This window comes from Onychomys torridus, chromosome 13, assembly GCF_903995425.1.
Source record: "Onychomys torridus chromosome 13, mOncTor1.1, whole genome shotgun sequence".
NCBI classification, from domain to species: Eukaryota; Metazoa; Chordata; class Mammalia; order Rodentia; family Cricetidae; genus Onychomys; species Onychomys torridus.
The window spans coordinates 69,180,387-69,207,530 of record NC_050455.1 but is presented as its reverse complement, the minus strand read 5'-3'; the positions used below and the strand labels follow the sequence as shown (position 1 = coordinate 69,207,530).

At 38.5% G+C, this 27,144-nt stretch overlaps 1 protein-coding gene and 1 pseudogene across 5 annotated transcripts in view; one reads left to right on the top strand and one right to left on the bottom strand.

Moving 5' to 3' along the window:
* Atp9b (ATPase phospholipid transporting 9B (putative)) overlaps positions 1-27,144 on the top strand; it is a 230,947-nt gene that overhangs the window by 35,037 nt on the left and 168,766 nt on the right. For all 5 annotated transcript variants that reach the window (XM_036204413.1, XM_036204417.1, XM_036204414.1 and 2 more), the window contains exons 5-6: positions 8,478-8,586; positions 22,340-22,398. In XM_036204413.1, coding sequence (XP_036060306.1) covers positions 8,478-8,586; positions 22,340-22,398 — 168 coding nt within the window. The remainder of the gene's footprint in view (positions 1-8,477; positions 8,587-22,339; positions 22,399-27,144) is intronic.
* LOC118594499 lies at positions 25,811-26,391 on the bottom strand (annotated as a pseudogene).

The following is a 27,144-nucleotide window of genomic DNA, read 5'->3' as shown; positions in this document are numbered from 1 at the left end:
GCAAAATGAATAAATGAATGCATGTTTTACTTGCTAAATCAGTATTTTATTGTTGTGAAGAGATGCCATGACCATGGCAATGGCAACTCTTACAAAAGGAAAACATTTAATTGGGGCTGGCTTACAGTACAGAGGTTTAGCTCATTTTTGTCATGGCAGGAAGCATGAAGGCATGGAGGCAGACATGGTGTTGGAAAGGTAGTTGGGAGTTCTGGATCGGCAGGCTTGTCATCAGTATATACTGAAGACCTTTAAAATGAGCTTACTATTTTGAAGGGATTTACTTTATAGAAATGTGGTCATTGGTAAGACAAAAAATGCTTAATATTGTTTTTTAAGTACATTTTAGAATAAAATTGCACAGGCTGTGAAACTAGATAAAAGTCCACAAGAGGGGAGAGAGAGGTGCTGAGGAATGTGGGGAGACCCGTAGGACACATGAGACAAGAAGGCGGGAAGGAAGCTGGAAGGAGTAGGTAGAGGAGGACACGGTGGGTTGGGGTAGAGGATAAGTGCCCAGGAGGACAAAAAAGGAACATTTTGTTGAAACTGAGCACTATACTCATGAAAAGTTTTAAAGTGCGTGTAGGGTGAATAACACAATTCTTTTGATCAGCTCCTTTGTATCCAGCACTACTACAGGCAGTGTTGATATTGTGAACAAAGCTGTACCAAATCCTATCCTAATAGAACTTGAATTGTCAAGGAGAAGATAGTCTAGAACAGATACTGGTCTAGGTCAGTGAATAAGTATATAAAATTGTAATTAATAGTAAAAATGCAAAGCCCTAAGCAAAACTCAATAGTTTTAGAATGGCCATTCTAATTCTATTTCACTGAGAGGTAGTCTTTGGGACTGGGCAAATGTTTGAGTGATTCCCTTAATCTAGCTTGTGTGATGTTTTTATTTGTGAGTTCATTATAATAAAGTGGTTTTTAATAATAAAAATATGGAACCTATCTTATAATTCTGAAATAAATTCCATATGCTTAAATTTTTAAAAAATTTTTAAATTTTTAAAAAATTTTTAAAAAATTTTCTTTAGTGAGTTTATAATTAAAGAGCCAACAGCATACCACAAGCTTGTTTCTTGGATTTGAAGATGAGCCAATGTGCTCACTAACTCCTTTAGATTTCTGCTAAATCAAATATTAAGAGACATGTACACAGCATAATCATTCATCCTTCTTTTCTCTCAGATGCAAACAAATTTTGCTATTGCAAAATCAACAAACAAACCACAAAAACCTTAAAAAATAGCTCAGTTCTCAGCTCTCAATATGGCAACCAAATTCAAGACTGAAAGAAGTGAAACAAACAGGGGCTTTTCATTCCCACTGCCCACATGCACAATGAACGAGTTTCAGACGGAAATATCTAGACACAAGTAAGTCCTACATGCCAAAACATTAGAAAGCACTTCAAGAACAAACCCATGCCTGAAATCAAGCTAACACACTTAAAATGAAACCGGAACTGAAAATGAGTACAGGCATGAAAACAAGGAAGTTGCCTTGGTGTACACTGTGTTCTCTGCATGCATAAGCACATGTATAACACACACACACACACACACACACACACACACACACACACACACACAAATTTACACAAATTCATTCACATGTGCATCGATCCTGTTGACTTAGAGGGCCTTGTTTCCCTGCTGTCATCTGGCCCTTACTCTGTTTCTGCCTCTTCTTTCTTGGGGTTCCCTGAGCCCTGAGGGGAGGGATTTGGTGGAGACATCCTGTTTAGGGCTGAGTGTTTCAAGGTCTCTTACTACATAATGTCTGGCTGTGAGTCTCTGTATTTGTTCCCACTCCTGCACAAGGACATTTCTCTGATGATGGCTGAACAAGGCACTGATTTATGAGTATAGCAGAATGTCATTAGGAGTCATTTTATTGCTAGATTTTTGTTTGTTTCTTTCTTTCTCTTTCTTCTTCCTCCCTCCCTCTTACCTCCCCTCTTTTCTTTTTTTTTAAATTTTCAGAACCATATTATTTGGTTTTACCCTAGGTCTCTGGGCTATCTAGTTTTAGGTTGGTCACCCAAGGAGTGTTGTTATATGGGTTCCATCTCATGGAATGTGCCTTAAGTCAAATCAGAAATTGGTTGGTTACTCTCACAAATTTTGTGGAACCATTGCAATAGCATATCTTTCAGGCAGGACACCATTATCCATCTCAGGGTTTGTAGCTAGCTTAGTGTTCATATTCCTCTTTTGGTAACTTTTTTGTATCAAAGTTACTAGCACATGGAGGTTTATTTGTTGTAGGATTCTGAGTAGAATTTTTTTGGTCAATTATGCATCCTATCCTATCATCTGCAAATACAGATTCTTTGGCTTCTTTGTTTCTAATTTGTATCCCTTTGGTCTCCATCAATTGTCTTATTTCTCTAGCTAAGACTTTAAGTACTATATTGAATAGATATGGGGAAAATGGACGATCATGTCTTGTTCCTGATTTTAGTAGAGTTGCTTTGAGTTTCTCTCCGTTTAAGTTGATGTTGGCTATGCAGTTGCTATAAACTGCCTTTATTATATTTAGGTGTGCCCCTTGTATCTCTAATCTCTCCAAGACTTTTATCTTGGAGGGATATTGGACTTTGTCAAAGGCCTTTTCTACATTTAATGAGATGATCATGTGGTTTTTGTTTTCAGTTTGTTTATATGATGGGTTATATTTATCGATTTACATGTGTTGAACCATCCCTGCATCTCTGGGATGAAGCCTACTTGATCATAGTGGATGATCTTTTTGATGTGTTCTTAGATTTGGTTTGTCAGTAATTCATTGAGAATTTTTGCATCAATGTTCACTAGGGAAATTGGTCTGCAATTATCTTTCTTTGTTTAGTTTTTATGTGGTTTGGTTATTGAGGGTAATTATGGCCCTACAAAACAAACTGGGCAATGTTCCCTCCATTTCTATTATGTGGAATAATTTGAGGAGTATTGGCATTAACTCTTCTTTGAAAGTCTGGTGGAAATCTGTGTTAAAACTATCTACCCTGGGCTTTTTTTTTTTTTTTTTTTTTTTTTAAATTTAATGACTGCTTCTATTTTCTTAGGGGTTATAGATCTATTTAATTTGTTTATCTGATCTTGATTTAACTTTGGCAAGTGGAATGTATCAAGAAAATTATTCACTTGTTTAGATTTTCCAGTTTGGTGGAGTACAGGCTTTTAAAGGCTGTCCTTATGATTCTCTGGATTTCCTTGGTGTCTGTTGTTATGTCTCCTTTTCATTTCTTATTTTATGAATTTGGATATTCTTTCTGCCTTTTAGTTAACTTGGATAAGGATTTGCCAGTCTTACTGGTTTTCTCAAAGAACCAACTCTTTGTTTCATTGATTCTTTGCATTTTTTGTTTCTATTTTATGGATGTCATTCCTAAATTAGATTATTCTTGCTGTCTTCTCTCTTTGGGTATAATTTTTTTTCCTTTTGTTCTAGAGCTTCCAGGTGTGCGGTAAAGTTACTAGTATGAGGTCACTCTGATATCTTATTTAGTCATTAAGTGTTGTGAATTTGCATGTTAGAGCCACCTTCATTGTGTCCCATAAGTTTGAATATGTTGTATATTCCTTTTCATTCAATTCCAGAAAGTCTTTAATTCTTTACCCATTTTTCTTCTTTCAGTAGTTAGTTGTTCAGTGTCCCTTAATTTATAACCTTTCTGTTTTCTTTTTTTGTTGATACCCAGTTTTAACCCATGGTGGTCAGATAGGATGCATGGTATTATTTCAGTTTTCTTTTATCTGTTGCGAATTGCTTTGTGTTTGAGTATGTGGTCAGTTTTGGGAAAGTCCCATGAGTTGCTGAGAAGAAGGTACATTGTTTTGTGTTTGGGTAAAATGTTCTGTGAACATTTGTTAGGGCCATTTGGTTTATAACATCTGTTAGCTCCAGAATTTTTCTGTTTAGTTTTTGTCTGGATGATCTGTCTATTGGTGAGAGTTGGGTATTAATGTCTCTCATTATCAGTGTGTGAGGATCAGTGTGTGATTTATGCTGTAGTAGTGGTTCTTTTAGTAACTTTGGTACCTACATTTCTAGAATTGCAATGTCCTTTTGGATTTTTCCTTTGATGAGTATGTAGCTTCCTTCCCTATCTCTTCTGATAAGTTTTGGTTTGAAGTATATTTTTGTCAGATATTAAAATGGTTATATCGGCTTGCTTTGTAGGTCTATTGGCTTGGAATATTTTTTCCACCCCTTTATTCTGAGGTGATGTCTGCTCTTGATGTAAAGTTGTATTTTTTGGATGCAGCAGAAAGATAGGTCATGTTTTTGTATCCATTCCGTAGTCTGTGTTTGTTTATTGAGGAATTGAGAGCACTGATGTTGAGGGATACCAATGAACAGTGTTTGCTGATTTCTGTTATTTTGTGGTGGCAATGATATTGGGTGTGTGTGTGTGTGTGTGTGTGTGTGTGTGTGTGTGTGTGTGTGTGTTTGTTTCCCACTTTTGACTTGCTTCTCTGGGATTATTTGTTGTGTGTTTTGTTGGCAGATAACTCTTTAGGTTTGATTTTTTTCTTCTAGCCCCTTTTGTAGGGCTGGGTTTATAGACAAGTACTGTCTAAATTTGGTTTTGCCATCTGTCTTATTTTCTCTATTGTCATTGAACATTTTGCTGGATATATTGGTTAGGGTGGGCATCTGTGGTCTCTTAGAGTCTATAAGACATTTCTAGGCCCCCTGGCTTTTAGAGTCTTCCATTGAGAAGTCAGTTGTTCTAATTTGTTTGCCTTTATATGTAACTTGGTTTTTCCTCTTTCAGTTTTTAATATTCTTTCTTTGTTCTGTACATTAATTGTACAATTGTTCTGTTAAATAATTGTTCTGTATTCAGTTATTATGTGCTGAGGGGAATTTCTTTTCTGATACTGTCTATTTGGTGTTCTGTATTCTTTTTGTACCTTAATAGGCATCTCCTTTAGGTTAGGGAAATTTTCTTCTATGATTTTCTTTAAAATATTATCTATGCTTTTGACCTGGGTTTCTTCCTGTTTATTATTCTTAGATTTGGTTCTTTTCGGAGTGTCCCAGATTTCCTGGATGTTTTGTGCCAAGATTCTTTTTTTCTTTTTTCTTTTAATATTTTCTTTGACTGAGATACCTATTTCTTCTGTGTTTTCAGTGCCTGAGATTCTCTCTTCCATCTCTTGCATTCTGTTAGTGAGGCTTGCCTTTGAGGTTCCTATTAGTTCCTAAATTTTTCATTTCCAGATTTCCCCCAATTTGGGTTTTGTTTATTCCATTTCCACTTTCATGTCTTCAGCTGTTTTATTAATTTTCTTCTACTGTCTGTTTACGTTTTCCTCATGATTCATTCATGTCGTCTTTAAGGAGTTCTGTCGTATTTATAAATGCTATTTTAAGGTCATTGTCTTGTCCTTTAGCAACATGGCAATACCCAGTACACAGGGCCTTTTGTGGTCGGCTTGCTGGGATCTAGTAGAGACATACTGTCCTGGCTGTTGACAATTGTGTTTTCACACTAATATTTAATCATCTGGGTTTGGGAAAGATTATAATTTTAGGTGCTGATAACTGGTCTTGTCTTTGGTGGGTGTTTAGTTCTTTGGGTTTTGTTTCCCTCTCTGGTTTTTCAGAGAGTGTGGTGCCTGTCTGTTGTCTAGTAGGTCATTCTGGGATCCTGAGAGGTGTGGTTTCAGGTAAAATGTGTTCCTAAGTATTGGAACCTGATAACTAGGAAGGGGGATGAGCTTTTTTTGGTGGGGAGGTGCAGGTTCAAGGGATATGCAGGAGAGAGAAAAGCAGAGTGTTCCACCAGAATCTGCTAAGGCCTGGGAATGGGGGCAAAAAGTGAAGAGATGCTACAACATATATGTGGTCTGCGAGAGAGCTGGGATGAGACCTGGGACCTGGGTGTGGGGAGAGGAGGGAGAGTGGAGATCTGAAGCTCGCCTACCTGCTTTGCTTCCCTACTTGGCTCCCTGTCAGGGTTGGCTGGAGGATTCCAGAGAAAGCCTACTGGAGTTGGGGCCTGCTAGAGCAGTGTGAGTGAGGAGGAAGGTTGGAGAAGACCTGTGTGCTCTGCTGGAGATGGAGGCAGAGAGGAGGGGACACTGCAGCAGGTGGTCTGCTATGGAGCTGGGGATGAGACTGGGATGAGTTCTGGAGGGATGGAGGGAGAGGTGAGGATCTGCAGTCAGCCTGCCTGCTTCTCTCACTGGAATCGGCTCTTTTCTTAATGACATCTATTCTGACTGGGATGAGATGGGATTTCAGTTTTCATTTGCCTTTCTCTGATGGCTGGTGAGGCTAAACATTCCTTCATATGTTGTTTCTTGGCCGTTTGTGGTTCACCTTTTGAGAATTGTTTTCATTTTACTAGCCCATGTAACATTTGGGTCGTTTGACTTCTTTGTGGGGTTTTTTTTTTTGTTGTTGTTGTTGTTTATTTATTTTTTTGTTTTTTGTATATTTTGAAGTTATTGCACTGTTTATTTCATCCAGAATAGTTTTGTTTTCTCAAGCAGATGGTCAGTGTGGATGACAAATCAGTGTAAGAAGTGTCATTTTTCTTTCCAGTCTCTTTTTTCCGTTTGCATTCAATGTGTGGGTGTTTAGAACTGGAGTTGCAGGGTGCTGTAAGCCACCAGCTGCTGGATTGAACCCTGTTCCTGGAAGGTCAGTCAGTGCTCCGCTGAGTCTCCTTTTCAGCCTCTAATTTTTTCTGTAGTTTATATTTTTTTATGAAATTAAATCCATTCAGCCTTCCATTCTTTGGGACCTTTTCCAACTTCTTTTTATTAAAAAGTTTAAATTTATACAATGAGAACTAACAAAAGATGAATGGTATTAAGACCAAAATAAAACTGAATCTCACAGGAAATTGTTAAATATGTAGAAACTTGCAAAAACAGAATATCACAACATTTTCAGTGGAATTACTAATCAAATTGAAATATATCTGGAAGTGAATTTGAGTAATTCCTCAGAGAACATAATCAAGAGTTTAAATTTTTTCTTAAATGATTAGATGCTAATAGAATCAATCATGACTTCTTAGGTTTTAAATATAGCATAGATAACATTTACTGTGATTTAATTATGGGGTAATTTTCTGTTGAAAGTAATTTTTTCCTCTGTCACAGGCCCCTTTTCTATTTCCTGGCATTTACCCTCCCTCACTCCCACATAGATACACTTAGATAAAAACTGAAAAGCTCAGACACACACATGGGAGAGAACACGCGTTTTATCTTTCTGAGTCTGCGCTATCTCACTTTATGCGATATTTTCCAATTCTGTGAGTTTTCCTGTAAGCTGCATAATTTTATTTTTCTCTGTGGCTGGATAAAATCCATTGTGTATATCTGTACCATATTGTCATTGTTCATAAGTCTGTTGATGGTCATCTAGGCTGAATCAATTTTCTTGCTATTCTGAATAGAGCAGTGGAAAGCATGGGTATATGTATGTCCCTATTGTAAGATAGAGAGCCTTTAGAAGACTCCTGGGAGTTATGTAGCTGGGCTTTATGGAAGTTCTGTTTCTAGCTCATGAGAAACCTCCAGACTGATTTCCAAGTGGCTTTACAGTTTACATCCTACCAGCAGTGAGTAAGTGTTCTTTCCTCTCCATCTCCAGCATTTGTTGTTCTTGAGATAGCCACTCTGATTGGGATGAGCTAGCTCCCAGAGTAGTTTTAATGTGTATTTTTCTGATGTGTAAGGATGTTGAACATTTTAAAATCATTTATTGGTTATTTTAATTTCTTCTTTTGAGAACCCTCTGTTCAGCTCTTGAACCTTTTTTTTTTTTTTTTCCCCCTGAGACAGGGTTTCTCTGTGTACTTTTGCACCTTTCCTGGAACTCGCTTTGTAGACCAGGCTGGCCTCTAACTCACAGAGATCCTCCTGGCTCTGCCTCCTGAGTGCTGGGATTAAAGGCGTGCACTACCACAGCCCGGCTTGATCCTATTTATTTATTTGTTTGTTTGTTTGTTTAGTTCTTGAGTTCTTTGTGTGTTGTCAATCTCCCCTCCCCCCCATTCCATAGGCTGCCTGTATTTGGTTAGCTTGATTTTGCTATGCAGAAACATTTTAATTTTTACAGTGTCATTTGTTGATATTTGACCTTATTTCCTGCTTGCTGGAGTCTTATGAAGTGTTTCCTGTGCCCAGACCCTACTCTTTCCTCTAGCATATTCAGAGCTTCAGGTTGAATGTTAAAGTTTTTCTATCTATCCGAAGTTGATTTTTTGGCTGAGTGAGAGATGCAGGTCTAGTTCGTTCTTCTGTATGTGGGTGTCTAGTTTTCCTAACACCAGTTGTTAGAGGCTCTTCTTTCAATGAGTATTACATGTGTTTTTATTTTCATTCATTTTGTGTTTTAAGGAGTAATATAAATTGAAGGGGAAAAAGTAAAAGTAAATAAGAATTTTCCTCTGTTTTTTTGTTCTGCTTTCTAAAATACTTTTTGTTTTATAGGGATTTGTCTTGGCTGTTACTATTGCACGTGAAGCGATTGATGAATTTCGACGGTTTCAGCGAGACAAGGAAATGAATTCACAATTATATAGCAAGCTTACAGTAAGAGGTTAGCATGAGACCTTTACTCCTCCTGGCATTTGCTTAGTTTAAGTGTGTTAGAGTTAACATAGAAAGGGAAGCATGCTCATTCTGTTTCTGAAAGCTCATGTGATTGCATATGGGCTCCAATTTTCTTACAGTATTTAATACTAGAATTTCAGGTAAAGTTTTATTTTCTTGATGCTTACATGTGTACACGTGCGTGCGGGCATGTGTGTGTGTGTGTGTGTTGTGCGTGTGTGCATATGTATATTTTCATCTTTACACACAAACATACATGTATGCATACAGTCACACAAACCTATATGGTATGTTCTGTTAGAATGCTGTAACAGATTTGAAAGAAACCAGCTGCTCTGTGCATGTGTTCTGTGATGCATAGCAGCACTTTAACGTGCGTCTTATTTTAAACATACTCATAGAGGTCAGTGTTCATGTTATGGCAGTAAGCACCTGAAATAAATGTCATTATCCAGTGTGGCCACAAGTGCATACACCTAGTTCTCCTTACCCCACATTTGGGCATTTACAAGTACTTAAAGAGCTCATTTTCCTCATTTTTTCAGCCTGTAGTTAGAAGGAACAGTTTATCAGGAAGATAATGGGGCACACTGTTAGAAACAGGCTTTGTGACAGTAGAAAAGAGACGTGATGAATAAATAGTGTGGGGCACACTGAGACTCTAGGTGAGAGTTGTCCCCTGGAGTTCTGTTGAGAAGGAAAGTCAGAGTGGACAGTGTATGTTCAGTCTGTATGTGGCATATATAATGAATAACTTAACTCAAATAATACTTTATTGAGTATGTGTGATAAAAGGTTAATTTATTTAAGACTTACTGGTCAGTGTTCTTGCTCTATTCATCAAGTTATGTGTTCATCACCATTATCTAAATTTAGAACATTTTTAGTATTCCCCAAAGAAACTCAAAATTCACTGGATCACCTCTTCATATTTTACTCCTTTTCTTCCACTGAAGTCCCAGGTGACCTCTGCTGTACTTTTCTGACTCTGGTTTTGTCTACTCTGGACATTAATATGTGTGCAATCATGTACTTGTGAGGTCTTCTGTCATTGACTTTTTTACTTTGGCATGTTTTTCAGGGCTTATACATGTTATAGCATGAAGTAGTATTTTCCTTTTGTTGACAAGTAACATCCCACTGCATGACACACCACATTTTGTTTATCTAGTCAACACTGGTGGGCATTTGAGTTGTTTGTATTCTTCGCTGGTTATGAATAACCAGCACTCCTATGAACACTGTATAGCTTTCCATAAACATCGTTTTTATTTCTGTTGTATATATTCCAGCAGGAAAATTGCTTAGACTAGGTGGTAACTCTGTTTAGCATTTCGAAAGAACCACAATGACCCTATTTTTAATTGGTGCATCATTGGTGTTCTTGCCAACAGTGTACCTAGGTTCCAATTTTGCATTGGCTTCCCCAGTACTCGTTACTGTCTGCCATGTTTATTGTAGCAGTATGGGTTTTATTTGCATTTGCTAATGATTATTGAGACTGAGTGTTTTGTATGTTTATTGGCCATTTGTATATCTTCTTTGAATAATTATGTATTTATTTTCTTCAACCACTTTGTAACTGAGCTGTTGGTCTTTCTGTTGCTGAATTGTAAGTGCTCCTTTGCTATCTTGGGTAAGCCTCTGCGAGATTTATGATTGCTGATCGTCTCTCCCATCTTGGGGGCCTGTAGCTTCACTTCCTTGGTATATCAACATTTTGTGTGGTCTACTTCATCCACTTCCCTCCTGTCTGTGCTTTTGGTGGTGGAGCAAAGAAATAGTTGGCTGATACTCAGATTTCTCTTTTCTTCTACTAGCTATAGATACAGACTAAGCTCTCCATTTAAATCTGATCCATTTTTATGTACAGTCTGTTATATGGGTCCACAATGCTTTGCATAAATATAAAGTTGTCTGGTACCATATGCTAAAAACTACTCTCTCTACTGTAATTTTAATTATTAAAAGAGATAAAATGGGTTGGGGAGATGGCTCAGTCAATATAGTGCTCGCTGCACAAACATGAGGACCTGAGTTAGGATCCCCAGCACCGAGGTAAAAAACTGAATACTGTGGTGAACATCTGTAAGGCCAGAACTTGAGGAGGATGTATGTTTGGGGAATGGAGACAGGCAGATTACTGGAGCTCACTAGCCACAGTCTAGCCATATCAGTGAGCTCCAAGTTTAGTGAGAAACTCTGCCCCCAAAATTAATATGGAGAACAACTGAGGAAGATATCCAACATTGACCTCTGACCTCCACCTATGTGTGCATACATACGTGAACACATGTAAGTACTAGAAAAGAAAGATTTAGGAAAAAGAACCCTCAAATGGCCTGGTAAATTAGGTTTGACTTAACATTATTTTGAGAACAGATATAAATTCCAGCTTATTGTGAAATTAGTTTTACTTTTGTGTTTGCAGTTAAGCAGAGTGTGTTGATGGAGTGGTTGTATCTGAAAATTAATAATTGTACTCAAGATGTCAGTGCAACATACAGAGCAGGCAGCTCCATGTGCCTGTCCTTAGACTGAAATGCTGAAAAGCCAAGCAAAAACCTCCCAAACTGACTTTTTGAGAACTTTGGAAAGCATTAAAAGTTTTTTAGCACCTATAAGATTGCTAACTCCAGATAAAGGCAACAGAAAAATTGTTAGAAAACTTTCGGTTCTGCTTCTGATTCCTCTGGCTCCAGATCCTCTCTAAGTCTTGAAGATGCTGTCGACAGCCTTTTAGGAGAACAGAAATGATTTAGGAGGACTGCTGTTGGTCTTTGTCTGCAGAATGTGGATGATGGTGGAGAGCGACCCAAGGCAAGGGTTTTTGGCTCACTCTGCTTGGAACATAGGGCAGAAGACCAGAAAATCAGCAAGAATTTCTCACCTATATGTCTGAATAAAGAATAGTCAAAGTAGCCTGGGGCAAAGAATTACAGTTAAGGCCTAAACTCTAGTGTAGTGTAATCAAGTGACAGGCAGCAGAGTGAAGGAGGAAAAATCTCTATGCTATTTGGATGTTTTATATACTGGAGAGTTTTGAGTCCTGTATACAGGCTGAGAAATAGGGAAATGCTCAGAAAAGGCCTGAGAAGTTCTTTGTCCTTTGGTTGACTGTGTATGCTCAATGCGATAGGAAGTGATGACTAAGGCAGAGTTGTAAACTGCCTTATTTGTTGGCTACAGCCTGAAAGAGGACTGGAGCACAGTCAGTCTGCAAAGAATGGGACAATTTTGTTTCCTTCCCCTCTCCTCTTCATATTCTAAGGAATTTCAAAATTCCTTAGAATTTTGGCTGATGAGTATAAGCTGATGGAAGAGAAACTTGAGAGAGCACATTTGACAAAGAATCCACGCGTTATAAATCACTAAAGAGACACTTTTGCAATACAGATAAAACAACCCAACAAACCTAGACTAGGAGGACTAGCTGAAACATGGTTCCAGATCCACTGGTTTGCCCACTTTCCCACAAAGATGAAGAAGCTGGCCAAGAATCATTCACCAGAGAACTTTACAGACCTTTCTGGTGAAGGTCAGATGTTGCACTACAAGACAAGAAGTTTAAACCAGCTGTCTTACCCTGGTCAAGAAGGCAAGGAAGCCATGGGAGAAACTGCAGAAAGATATCAAGAGAATGATGTATGAGTACGTAGAGAATAACTGTAAAGGTACAGAAATTATATGAATATGTAGAAGAATTCTGGAGCTGGTCAATAGGTTAGCTGATGAAAGAAACTTAGCAGAAGGTTATAGTCGAAGATTTGAGTGGACTGGAATGTCAGTGACCTTGACTCTGTCAGTTGAAATGATCCAGTCTGAGGGGCATAAAACAAGCACAAATGAGCAGTTCCTGAGAGGCACTGGAACAACAGGAAGTGTATTGACATAGACATCTAGGACAGGAGGGAGGGGAAGGATAGAACAGGGAAGAGTAACAGCAAGAAGCTTGCTCTGTTTGATCAACAACAGGAACCTGGGCCTTCAAGTTCCTACTACCCCTAGAGGATCAAGAGGAAGAGTTCTGCACCGAGGCACAGACTGTTGAAACCTGATGACCCAGAGGAAAGCCTAAAAGCAAAGGAAATGGTTCAGATACGATGTGCTCAGATCACAGAAGCCATGGAGATGGATGATAGGACATGTTTTTAAAGCAATGAGACCATAAGCTATCAGCCAGGAATTCTGTCTGGTAAAACCATGAGTTAAAAACGGAAGAAAAAATTAAAGCATTCTTAGATAAAATTCCCTGATAATATTTAAAATTTTTACGTATGTATGTATGTATGTGTGTGTGTGTGTATTGTCTGTGCATGGCATACATGCAGATGTTAGAAGACAATTTATGTGAGTCAGTGCTCTTCTACCATATGTATTGCAGGGACCCAACTCAGATAATCAGGCTTAGTAACAAGTGACTTTACCTACTGAACCTTCTTTTTGGCTTACTGATGAGCTTTTATGCACTGAAGGAAACTGTAAAAAAGTGAAAAGAAGGGCCAAAGAGATGGCCCAGCAATTAAGAACACTTGATCTTCTTGCATAGGACACCTACCTCAGATGACTCACAAACTCCTGTAATTCCAGTTCCTGGGGCTCTAATGCCCCCTTTTGGCCTCCTCAGGCACACGTACTGTGGTACAAATAACACAAACTTAGTTACACACATATAATAATAGATACATATTAAAAAGGAAGAAAACAGAAAATGAGAAAATATGTATAGACCTGACAAAGATTCAATATCCAGATAGGTAAAGAACTTTGCACTTTACTAGCAAAAAGATTTGGACAAAGAATCTAAATAGATATTTTTTTAAAAAATAAGATAGAGAAATGGCCAATAAGCACATGGTGTTCAGTTACCAGCATTAATTCATAGGAAAATGTAAAGAAAACCTCAGCAAGGTAATACTAAGGGTAGGCCATCACTAAAGTAGTATAAAACAAAGAATTGGGGGTGGATGTAGAAATACTGGAACCTTGGAACATTATTTGGGGTATTGTAAATGTTGCACCAGTCACAGAATAGATTTTTGTACTTGCTTCATGGTTAGGTAGAATTTAGAACAAGAGGTCCAAGAACATTTGCCCATGTTTATCATAGTATTTAATATTCATGACAGCCAAAGTAAAAACAGTCTACCAATGTGTGGGGGCCCACAGAGGTTTCCTAGTGAGACCTGAGCTTGCTTTACCCAGCAGGGCTGCATTAAGGGATGGCTTGACCACAGCGTCGTCCTTACCAGGTGTTTTGGAAGGGTTTGCACTTGGCTGTGCTAGGGAAGGTCTTTTGCCCCACACCTTGGCAGTCCTATGAAAAGCACTTTTGAAGAGACAGAAGGGGCTGGTGGATATTGATCCAGGTCCTCCCGAAGCTATCCTATGTTTCTGTCTTCTCCACACTATCTTTCTAAGTATTTCTTATCCCTCTCTCCTCAAGAGTACCCTGGGAAAAAGTGGGAGCTGGCCTCTGACACCAGTGGTTAAACACCTAAACGAAGTGCAATGCATTCAGTCTGTGTGGGAATGCTTCTCAGTCATGAAAGGAACGAAAGGTTAATCCATGCAGAACAGGGTTGAACACTGAACGCGTGTGAAAGAAGCCAAACACAAAAGAGTACATATGATTTTACTTCATTTATGTGAAAGCTTGATTAGGGAAGTTGTGGAGATAGAATGTAGATTAATTAGTTGCTGTGGATTAGGGAAAGAAGGGAGCAAGCAGCAAGTGCTTACTGGATGTGAAGGTGAGAACATTGGAACTTGATAGCACTGGTTGTACAGCACTGTGCAAATGACACGGGTTGCCTTAAAATAACTGTATGTGTGTTAGTCAGTTTACATACAATGCTATAAAATGTTGAGGACTGCCTTTTCTTTGGCTCTTTTTCTTCTTTCTGTTTTGTTGTATTCTGATTTGTTTTAGTTTAATTTATTATTCTTTAGAAAACCCTTTGTTTTCTTTCTTTTTCCTTTTTTTCCTTTTTTTTGTTCGTGTGTTTGTTGTTGTTTTGAGATAGAGTTTCTCTGTGTAGACCTGGCTGTCCTGGAACTCACAGAGAGCCTGCCTCTGCCTCTAGAGCTGGGTTTAAAGTCATGCACTAGCACTGCCAGGCCCCTTTGTTTTCTAACAAGAGACAGAAAAGGAGTACATTTGGATGGGAGGGGAAGTGGGGAGGATCTTGGAGGAGCTGGGGGAGGGGAATCCATAATCAGAATATATTTTATGAAAAAAATCTATTTTCAGTGAGAGAGAGGGGGGGAGGGGAGGGGAGGGGAGAGGAGAGGGAAAGAGAGAGATTATCAAGCAACCTAATGGGAAGACACCATTGAAATAAAAGAAAGTCACCTGCAGTTATAGCTTTCCAAATGACCGGATAAAACCAGAAGTGATCGAGTAGTTTAAAGTCTACAATAATCAACGTATTCTTTTGGTATTACTTACATATGCTGGCAGATCTTGTTATATTTGAGGACTTTTATATAAGAAGAAATAGAAAAGGTTTATGGACCTCTGTATTGAGATTAAACGTCAAACTCTATGCTGTTTTATATAGAATGAGGTAGTCTGTCCTTTTTAAATACTTTTACAACAACCACCACTTAATAATGATTTGATTAATGTAATACATTGTTTTGTGATTGAGTACATTTTATTAATACCTCATCATACAGCTTGAAATACATGACAATAATCCAGTTCATTGTTTAGTCAAATAATATAAAGTCAGAAAACATTGGCCAGGTTACTTTGTTTTATTTTAATTTTGCCAATGTGGCATGTGAATTGAAGAAAAAAATAGTTATCTATAGTCCAAAACCCCCCACAGTTACTTAACAAGTCAGTTTACTCTTAATGTTTTATCATTATAAAATTTCAAAATATAAAATCAACTGCCTTAGAAAAATGTGATGCTAACTTTTGTTGAAAAAAGCAAAATTTCTTTCGTTATCCAAACTAAACAGAAATTAGCTTTTAGAATTCCAAAGGATATTGCCTTTACTACAAGTTTCAGGCAAAGCTGTATGATGGTTGTTTTTAACGTGTCTACTGGATGGACAACAGCATGGCCATAAGTGTTTGAGATGGTGTTTTATATTAAGTCAGAACTTCAGGTCTGTCTTCTGCAAGAAAGAAGAAGTTTTGTCTTTAGGTTGAGGAAGACATTACTTCTGTGGTTTTTTTTACTTTTGTAGTGCTTGAATTTAACATACATTAAAAATAGCAGTCAGCAGGTCTGTTTCAAATGCAAATAGCAATATACGGTTTTTAATGTCTGCTACCATTGGGAGTGATGGCAGACTCGAGAGTTTCACACGTGTCAGTGGGAACGACAGCTGTTTGGATACCACTCATGCTGTAGTGCCGTCACTCGGGTGAGCTACAGAGGAGACAGCTGAGCTCCACAGCTGTGTGTGAGTTGGTGCAGTGTCTATTCTGTGGCACCTTGCTTTGTGGATGGGCATTTTGACATGATATTTGATAAGTGAAAGCTAGAGTGTAAAGGGAATGAGTATCTGTTTAGCTTATGATTAAGCATGGTGTAAATATGCTTTTGAAGACTTTCTGATTACCTCCTTCATTTCGACTATTTCATAGACTGCCTGGAATGGTATTGGTGGTGGCTTCCTTTTTTGCTTAACTGTGGTTGTAACACATTACTGCAGTTTACAAGCACATTTGGATGGAAGGTAGCTGGGGAAAGGTTTCATTATTTCTTTTGTAAAGGAATGCCTCTTCTTACTTTAAATATGCTAATGTTCTGAAAACGCTTTGTTTGGAAGCAGAATCTGTCCAAGTAGAATATTACCTGTCTTGTGGAATGGATTTTGAGCTGGCTCTTTGCCTCACTCTTTCATAAACTGCCTGACTTCCTTGCACAGGTTTTATCCACCCAGATGGCTGCTACTTGGCTTCCTTTCTCCTTGTCTGTGACAGTGTTTCTACTTGTCGCCATCATCCGTGAGTCTCGGATGGCATTCAGTATGTTAATGGCATTGTTTTCTTCATCTGTAAGAGCACTTACTGAAGCCTGTATGGGAAGACACATTACCCTCGTGCAGACTGGACAACTAAGCATTGCCAAAGCACCGCACATATCTTCCATTTGACCTGCTCGGAGAGAAAACAGATGTTTCAAACATTGTCAGAGTTTTACAAATTCTTTATCTGATGTGAATATGCTAGGATTTTTATTTCAGTGTTTAGTTTTGGATATCACATTAGACAAAAGGTGTGTGCATGGTTGCTCTCTGAAGTCTGTGTGACAACATCCATATTGTTTCTTTGTTGTTTATACAGGTGGCAAAACTGATTCAGTTACTGAGGTAGATTGAAAGTATTTAGCTAATATAACTCACTAATTGTGATGTCACATTTCATTAATGCAGTATTCCAAAATTACCAAATTCATTTTTACTAAGATAATAAGAAAAAATGAGGATCTTAAATTATGTTGTTTGTAGCTAAAGAAGAATATTTTTTTAAATGACTTTGTTGCTAATGTAGGCTAAGCGATTTTTTAAAATATTTAATTTGTTTACTCATTAAAGATTTATTTTTATCTTTAGTTATGTGGATGAACATGTATGTATGTATGTATGTGCAGGTTCTCATGGAGTCTGGAAGATAAGGTAGCATATTCCCTGTAGCCAGAGTTATAGGCTGCCAGATGTAGATTCTGGGAACCAAACTCAGACCCTTTGGAAGAGCAATAGCGCTCTTAACCATTGAGTTGAGTGGTGGTGGTGGTGGTGCTGCTGCTGCTCCTCCTCCTTCTTCCTTTTAAACCATGAAGAATATTTAATATCAAGTGCTTTTTCTGTCATCAGTGAAGTAGTGTTTGGAGTGTATGTCTAGAAACTTATTTACTTCTTGCAAGTTATTAAATTTGCTGAAATGTACTATCTCCAATTAGTCTCTTGGATCTTTTGTATTTCTATGGTATCAACAGCAAATATGTTATCTATCAGTGGATAAATGAAAGTAAGGTAAGCATATGTAATGACACTATTTAGGCACACATACACACACACACAAAAAAAAAAAAAAACCAGCAAAAGCTTGTGATTTGTGCTAACATGGATGAACCTAGAATACATTATGCTGGACATAGAAAGATAGGTAAACACTGCATGAGTTCATTCGTATTTTGAATCTGAAGAAGTTAATCTCATAGAACTGGAGAGTAGAAGAATGATTTGCTAGAAGGATCTATAGAAGGCAGTGGGGACAGGGGACAGAGGGGTGATCAGAAAACAGACACTAAATTTGAAGACACTAGAGAAGTAAGTTCTGCTGTTCTCCAGCACAGAAAGCTGACTAAGAACATTCTATTGAAAATTTTAAAATATAGTATTTTTATCACCAAGGATTGAAAACTATGAGAGGGGATGGATATACCAAATGTGGACTTAATACTATATATATATCACATTGTACTCTTTTTTTGTTTGTTTGTTTGTTTTTGTTTTGTTTTTTGAGACAGGGTTTCTTTTGAGACAGGGTTTCTCTGTGTAGCTTTGCACCTTTCCTGGAACTCGCTTTGTAGATCAGGCTGGCCTCGAACTCACAGAGATCTGCCTGGCTTTGCTGGGATTAAAGGCGTGCACCACCACCACCGGACCACATTGTACTCTTTATGCAGTCATTTTGTGCCAATTAAAAACAATACAAAAATGAAGAAAAGATGTGCCAATAAGATGTTTATATTTAAAACAAACAATAGCAACAAAAAAGGTTTGCAAGGATTTAGATTGGCTTCCCGAGTCCTTGCAGCCATTTCACAATGGCTGCTTGTTTCAGGACTAATTTCACAATGATTTATTTTTTTCCTTTTGTTATTTAACTTGAAAAACACAAACACCAGATTTCAGAGTCACATCAAGTTCTGTATCATAGTTACCACTTTATTCACACACTTGCTCTTTTCTACTGTGCCTTCCGAATTCAGTGCCCTTCATTATTTGACCTCTTCTCTCTCCAGGTCTCTCTTGGGGTGTGCCTCTACTTTATTTTTACTTTTTGTTATTATTTATTGGTAGTTACAGACGTGCCGGTTGCTGTGTCCTTGGCCCAGTCAGGTCTGGGGTTAGCTGCTATCCTCATTGCTGTAATGAAGACCTGATGGGAGGAAGTAGCCTAGAGAAAAAGACTTGATAGCTCACGGCTTCAGGGCTTATAAGCCACATAGCAGCAGGATCCTGGCAACCTGGTCTTTTGTCCACAGTGAAGAGGCAGAGAGAAAGGAAACCTGGGGCTTGACTGGCTCTAGTCCTCCCTTTATCCAGTCCTATATCCCTTCTCTTCTCATCCAAACACAGCCACATGTCTTCTGGGTGGTTTTCAATGCGGTGAGTTTGACAATGAGATGAGTCACTGTTGAGTCCACCTAACAGTGCTTTCATGTAGTTTAATGTGGTTGTATTTGTTAGACAGAATCATGTGTGCACTGTTGTGTTTGCTTCTTTCAGTATGTTTTTGAAGTCTAAGCAAAACTTCTAAGGATGTTTTCACTTAAGTTTTAGTTTCTTCTAGAGAAATACCTAAAAGTGAAATTGCTTGGTCACCTAATGGATACTTGGTTTTGTTTGGTTTTTAGTTTTAAAATTTACTTTTTAAGAGTGGAGTGGAACATGCCACCTCATTTTGAAGTTTCACAGCCACTCAGATACTGAACATTCATGGCATTTTTAAGATTAAGTGTATAAGCATTAAAGGTGTTTCTCTTACTTAGGGTTTCTGTTGCTGAGATGAAACACCATGACCAAAAAGCAAGTTGGGGAGGAAAGGGTTTATTTAGCTTACACTTCCACATTGCTGTGTCACTGAAGGAAGTCAAGACAGGAATTCAAACAGGACAGGAACCCAATGGCAGGAACTGAGGCAGAGGCAGTGGAAGGGTACTACTTACTGGCTTGCTTCCCATGGCTTGCTCAGCATGCTTTCTTATAGAACCCAGGAGCACCAGCCCAGGAGTGGCCCCATCCACAATGGCCTGGGCCCTCTCCCCTCAATCACTAATTAAGAAAATGCTTTACAGCTGGATCTCATGGAGGCATTTCCTCAACCGAGGCTCCTTCTTCTCTGATGACTCTAGCTTGTGTCAAGTTGACACAAAACCTACCAGTACAGTGTGTAAGAATACCCTGGTGTTGATTTGAGTCACTGTAAGTTTACAGAATTATGTTTGCTGTGTGATAAAGAGTTCTGGGATAGAGGGGTTTTATTAATGGGACAAGCACAGAAATGAGAGTAAGCAATGACCACTGTGTAGGTGTAGAGTGAGATACTAGGTAGGCACAGAACAGGCCAGTGGGAACAGCAGTAGACACTAGAAAAGGCAGAACACTGGCTTGAGGTCAGTTATAAAGAGTGTGTATGTTATTATACAAATCTTAATTATCTCCTAAGTTACTGTCAAATAATGGAAGTTTGGGGGTGCAGATAAACCTAATGTTTAGGTTTTTCAGTTCTTTAGAGTTCAGATTGAAGTAGAGAAATTACAGCGGAGTCTGTTTTGTGTTGTATTCTGCATATATGACTTAAAGTGAAGAGAGACTGGGCATGTGTGTAAAGAGCTTCCGAGGGGGAACATGTAGCTGTACTCCTTATTCTTCCTAGAAGAAAGTCTGGTTCCAGTCATAAGACACGCAGATGCTTTCCTCTGGCAGGGCCGTCCAGCCCCTCTGCCTTGTCAGCACAGGGATGGGTCCTATGGTGGGCTGTACAGAGCAGGTGGCCCCTCCAGTGCCCTAGAGTTCCTTGCCCGAGCATGAAGGAAGCTATTCCGGTTCTGTAGTTGCAACATCACCAAATGAAAAGCAAGAAGCCTTGTGAGTGTAAGGTTAAGCTGTCCAGGAAATTAGGTCCTATTAACAATGTGAACAGATCTTCAAAATGTAAAAACGTGAATTTTTACCTAGACAGGTGAGGCAGATGCTACATGGTTTGATGTTTAGCCCACTAGTGTTTGGTTTTTAAAGGATAGTCTTTTGATATACCCTATACTTATCTCATACTCCTGTGGTCAAGTGGTCCTCCTGCCTCAGCCTTCGGAGTGGTGACGTAGACAATAGACATACACCACTATAACCAGCTTAGCCTTCTAATTTTTTGTTTATAGCATAGAATTATTGTCTCAAAACTTTTAACACTATTTACCATAAACATGTAATCATTGATTCTACAGACATAAAAAGCAGTCACTTATATATAGCATGTCTAAATATTAAAGGCCATTACATATATGTAATGTCTGTTATCATACAGTAAAATAACCAACTTTTGGGGGATTTAAAGAGTCTATAAAAATAAAAAATGAATATGCTTTCTATGTTTTAAAATTATTTTAAACATTTTACTATATTACATCTTTTAACTACAGGTTTTTCTTTTCCTTTTTAAATTTGTGTATTATTCAAAATGTAAAAAGGCAGAAGGAAGGCAAAGTGAATTGGCTGGTTGGGAGAGAAAATGAGTTGAAAGGCAGCGTAGGGATTCTGTGGAGAGTGGCCAACAGTCAGTGGCAGCCCTCACTATTTCACACTTAGCTGTGAGGACAGCAGTGGCCAAAGGCTTCAAGGGACTGTGTGGGCAATGAGTGAAAGACCGGGTTGTGAGTGTTTTCTGCCAGTGTTTAGATTTGCACTACTGGAGCTATGGCATGGTTTGTTTAGATGTCGTTCTAAAGAACATTGCTCTTTTATGGATAAAATGTAGTTGTAGCCTTTCTTGGTTTGCCCCACTGAATAACACAAGACAGTGTAGTAGTAAAGATGTTCTGTGTGCTAAACGGAGCAGTTCCAGAACTGTGCCGGTGAGACTTGGCTTCATGAGGAGGTGTCAGGAAATAAGGATTAGTGAGGAACTGGTAGGAGCAAAACGCAGTAATACCTCGGGTTGTTGAAGCTCCCTCCGACTCTGCTGGCAGTCAGATCAAGTGATGCCAAAGTTGCAGACCCACCTGTTGGTGTGCTGTGCGCTGTCACAGACCATAGAGGATGGTTGTCCTGAAAAGCGGAAGGGGCTGAGACAGTAGCAGATTGTCTGCCCAACATCACATTGTACATAATACGTTGTAAATACTTAAGTATAATACACAGTCATCTTTATTAACAGCTATTCCATATAAGTTAGATAGATATTAAGGATTTACTCAAATATGTACTTAGAACAATTACTTTAAGTAGTAAAATTGTCAGTTTCAGTTCTGTCCTGTATTGGCAAAGATACTAGTGACTGATGATGTTATATATCATTTGCTTTACTGTCTCTGTGTGTTTTATGCCAAACAGCATAATTCATGGTGTTAAGGATTTATACATCTCCATAATACTGTTTCAGTCACCAAATTTTTTTATTTAGTAATTTTCCTGATCATTGCTAACTTCACTGAGAACTGAAACACTAACATGTGTAAATATGTGACGAACCTTCCACTTGCGATCCTTACTAAATTACCATGAGGAACCCCTTGTTTTCTTATTTTACTATTATTAGGGGGTAGTTATTTAGTTGTGTTTGGTATTTTAGTAACAGGATTGATTATGTGTGACTGTATATCTGAAATGTAACTTGAAAATGTGGAGAGACAAGTATCTGCTTTTAATTTTTAAAAATTTGTATGTTTGGTTTTTTGCTCTAGAGTTGTTTTAGAGTATTACTTATCAAAAGTTACTCTGTGGTGTGCTTCCGTTTCCCTGAGTTAATTGTACTTCTTCTTCTTTTTAAGGTAAAGTGCAAGTGAAGAGTTCAGACATACAAGTTGGAGACCTCATCATAGTGGAAAAGGTTGAAGCATTTTTAATATATTTTAGATCAGTATGTACATCAGTCATTCACATTAGTTTAACTACAAGTGGCTTCTATTTCGAAGGAACTGTTAATGTGTGTTTGTAAGATCTGATGTATTTAACTAAATTTAAATATTTAAATTTTCTGTCTATTTTGCTGAAGTGTATTTCAATGTCTTTAGGTAAAGCCATATTTTTTAATGTAAGACCTGTGTTAATTGCTTACTGTATCTCATTTGACTTTAGAATTGTGTTCAGAGCATTAATAATTCTATATCACTTTTCAGAATTTACGTGTCCAGGTGGCTATATTATATATAAATTATTGGCTCTAATTCTTACGGTTAAACATTTTAAAGAGGGAAAGTGAAAGAGCACTAGAAAAATCATTGAGGCCCGGATGAGAAGAAGCCATGCTCTAAGAAAGAGCAGACCAGCGTGGGATGAGTGGTGGGCAGTGTGCAGATCAGGGCTTTCTCCTGTGACATGTAAGGGACTGTACACTGTGTCTCTCTAAGAGGTTCTTCCTAGTGAGCTCTTTGTCTCATTCTGTGATGTGGGAGTGCTGTGTACACTACCTGGGTATTGATGTCAGTGCTGTGGTTGTATCTTCCCTGGAAATAGCCTTCCTTTGCCATTCATATTCTTGGGAAATTCCTTGTTGACTTTTAAAAGTCTCTAGGGCAGATTCCCATTTGGCTTCCTCCAGAGCTGTCTACAGTCTGTTGTGTTGGCTGGCATCTCAGCTGTCTGGGTCTGATGTGTCTTCTTCCCACAGAAATGGTCTTCTTGTCACTCTAGTCTGTGTACAGGCATTGTGGTTTGATTTTACAGAGTGGAACAATGTTTCACATGCACAGGGTATGAAAACAAAACATCTGTAGTGTTTCATTGTATAAATGTTAGAAATTACTTGTATCCATTCAGATTTTGGAAAAATTCTACTTTATTATGATCCTTACATCTTAGCACATTTGTGTAGGATGGATTCTGACAAGGCCTTAACTCAGTATATCTTACATACAGATTTTGTTAAGTGTGTTCTTCCAGTCATAGGCTAGATGTCTGCTGTGTTGATTAATACAGTTTCACTTTTGCCTTACTTTTTGGTGCTGGGTAGTGAACCCAGGGCCTCCCCTAAGAATCTATTCTACCACTGGACCTTTAGCTGTAATTTAAATATTACATTTAAATTTAGAAGGGGAGGAAGCTGTTCCAAGTAAGGGAAATAGCCAAAAATGGTAGTGACTGTACAAAGTGTAGACCTTGTAGGGAATTTTAAGCTATTGTGAATAGAGTTGATATTTTTTGAAGTCAGATTAGATTAATTACAATGTTTTTTTTTTATGCCACACTTGGAATATGGAAGCCTTTTGTTAAATATTATATTTGGGACTCAGAATGTGGCACTTGTGTACAAGGCTTTGCTTAGGTTGACTTCTAGTTCTGCATACAAACAACAACAGAATAAAAACAATTAAAAAAACAGTTTTAAGGCTTGGTTCATATAAGAATTTAAGTAAGGAGTAAAGTGATAACAGTACATTTGCGATACTGAGTGTTTGAGTGCTGCTACTAATCATGAAATCTGCTTCTTTATGTGTAAGTTTTTAGGATTAAGTAATTAGCTTGGTGCTGGGGTCCTTGTGCATGCTGGGCAGCACTCTGCCACTAAGCTCTTTGACTTCACCTGTGTCTGATGTTGTCTGGTGTTGTGTGCTGCTTTGATGATGGTACATCACAGCACAGTCATCCTTTAGACAGTTCCCCTCAGTGCATCAACTTACATGCCTGACATGTTTGCAGCGTACATGTCTTGGGTGGAAAACTTCAAGTTGTAACATTTCTGAGTTAGGCCCCTATATTAAAAGGTGACTTTGTAAAGAAACTGTTTGCAGGAGTTTACTGGTTTTCCTCTTTTTAACCCCCTCCCCCCACCAAGTATCCTTTGTTTAAAAAGTAAGCATTATATGTTAGCAATTGTATAAACATGTGTAGAATAATGCAGTTTTGAATTATTTTAGAGCTTCATATAAATGAGATAAAGACTCAAATATTTATCTAAGCAAAAAAAAAAAAAAAAAATCCACTTACCTAGAGTCAAAGCTGTCTTTATCCCTGTATTTAAATGGGGGAAAAAAGGCCATAGTTTTCTGCTGTCTTTACACATATCAAGTTAGTCACCTACATAGAGCTAGAGGCCTTCAGAAGTCATTTGCATGTCTGTGACATACATGTGGAGTCATTCCCTGAAGAGCCGGTTGGCGTTAGGAAATAGCCTTGGTGTCTCAGACTCAGAGCAGGCAGGACTTAGAGCCCCAGTTGTCAGCGCTTCTTCGGGAGGCTGGCAGAAGACTACTTAGGGAAGAAGACTGATTGCTTTCTCCAGAAGCAAGGAGAAAACCCATTTTCTTTCTCTTCTTTTCTAATTCGTTCAATTTCATGAGATAATATATTGTGTGTCATAATGCCCAGAGCAGAAGTGCATATGACAGAAAGGATCTGAACAGAAGTGTTCTGGGGTGCTCTAAGGAAGCAAAGGTAGATTCCAGAACAGGACTCTGATGACCCCTTTGAAGGAAGAAATGAGAAAAGAGGGCACTAGTGAATCAGTGATGAGATGCCCACCACTCTCGCTATAAACTCTAAATACACCAACCAAGACACAGGCAGGGTTGACAGGAGGAGATGTGCTCAAGCATTACGTCATCGACAAGAAAGGCACCTCCACTTCAAATAGTAGAACACATACCGTATGAAGTTCATTAGGCCAGGCGTGTGCAGTAGCAGGCTGCTTCATTGCTGCCAAAGGAAATGTCGAGTAGGATAATGAAAGTAAATCAAAAACAACAAAGAAGTTGTATTACTAATTTAGAACACTTGAAAAGGAAATATCCAGGTATAGATTCAATCCTCAGGCCTTTAAAGAGGATTTGACATGAGTTTACAGTAATTGTCGGAAAATAGCTAGGCTGGAGTACTTACCCTCGTTTTATAAGGCAGGATTATCATTGTACCAACACCAGAGGGAGGACAGTTGTTACAGAAGAAAACTAGACAGCAAAATCTGTCAGTAGTAAATAAAGTTCTAAGTCATATCCCAGTAAAAATGATCACTATAAGGATTTAAGTTTCACTCCAGAGTGATCTACCATATCAGTTGACTAGAGAAAAATCACACAATTAAATTAGTGGGTGCCAGAAAAGCATTGACTAGGTTAATACCTACTCTTTTTTTTTTTTTTTTTAGAAAACAAAATGAAACATTTATTTTTTTTTAACTCAAAGCAATACTAAGTAAATAGGGTAAGAAATTAAATATAAACACAAGTTCTACCCTAACCCTACTTATGCAAGGCAGCACAACCAAATGGACTCATGGAGAGACCACCTGGTCATCAGAGGATCTGTCAACGACGTCTCCGGTCTGGACTTCTGCTTCGTCTTCGGTCACCTCTCCTCTTGCCCTTTGGTGGCCCCCGAACAAAACACCAGTCGACACTGATTGGCTGTCCCATCAAATCTTGACCATTGAGTCCCTCCATGGCAGCCTGGGCCTCTTTGTATGTTTCATAGTCCACTAGAGTATACCCCTTCAAGTATCCTGTACACCTGTCCAAGTTAAGGTGGATGTTTTTTATTTCCCCATATTCAGCGAATTTGTCATGGATATCTTCTCCAGTGGCTTCTTCATGGACTCCAGTAACAAAGAGAATCCAACCTTCAACAGAGCGTTGTGGTCCAGGTTCATCGCCATCCTGCTCGACATTGTCATAATCCTCTTGCATCTGCGCTCGGGAGCGCTCGGGAGCGCTCGGGAGCGCTCGGAGCCAAAGCCGTGGCCCTTCCGTTTCTTTGCTTTTCCTTTTAGTTTATGGATGCTTTCGTCCCCATCCTCATCCATGGTGAAATCCTCGGCCCCAGCCTCGTGAAGATCCAGCACGTCCGCCATCTTGCTTCTCTCAGAGCTCTCGTCTGTGCCGCTAAGAGCTAGGCACCTCCTAGGTTAATACCTCCTCTTGATAATTGTAAGCCTGCAGGCTTGGTGACCAGGGGCCCCATCTAGTTAAGAGGACCCAGAGACCCCTGTACAATCATCATGTGTAATAGAGCTAGATGGATGCCTCTCTCTGAACTTGACAAGAATGTTGTTTTTACTTCTCTTAACTTACCTACTAGCTCTAGTTTCTTAAACAGAACAATGACAAAGTTGTATAGATTGGGAAAGGAGGCAGTAAATGTCCTTAATTGCAGATGGAATGTTAGGGAATGTAGGAAATTCAAAAAGATCTATTAAACAATATATTCATCAGAGTGGCAAGCTATAAGACCAGCACACAAAAATACATCCCCATTTCTCTAAAATAACAGACCATGTGGAAACAAATGAAAAATGTCCCTCCTATGAAATTCAAGTATTAAGTATGCTGAAATCTACAATATACTAGTGAAAATAATCAAAGAAGACCTAAGGAAATAGTTGTGTTCTTGGGTGATGACATTTCATCTACCTTTGATATTTAAAAACAATGACCAGGTCTTGTCAAAGTCACAGGAAGATTCCTTCCTTCCCCTCCCTCTTCCCTTCTTCCCCTTCTTCCTGCCCTGTTCTTTCCTCAGTTTTCTCTTCCCCTCTCCCATCTTTTTCTTCTCTCACTAATTAAAAAAAATCTTATTCCAAAACCAATTTAGAAAGGCACAGGTTCGGCCACAAGGAAAAAACAGGGGAAGAATCTCCTCGGGC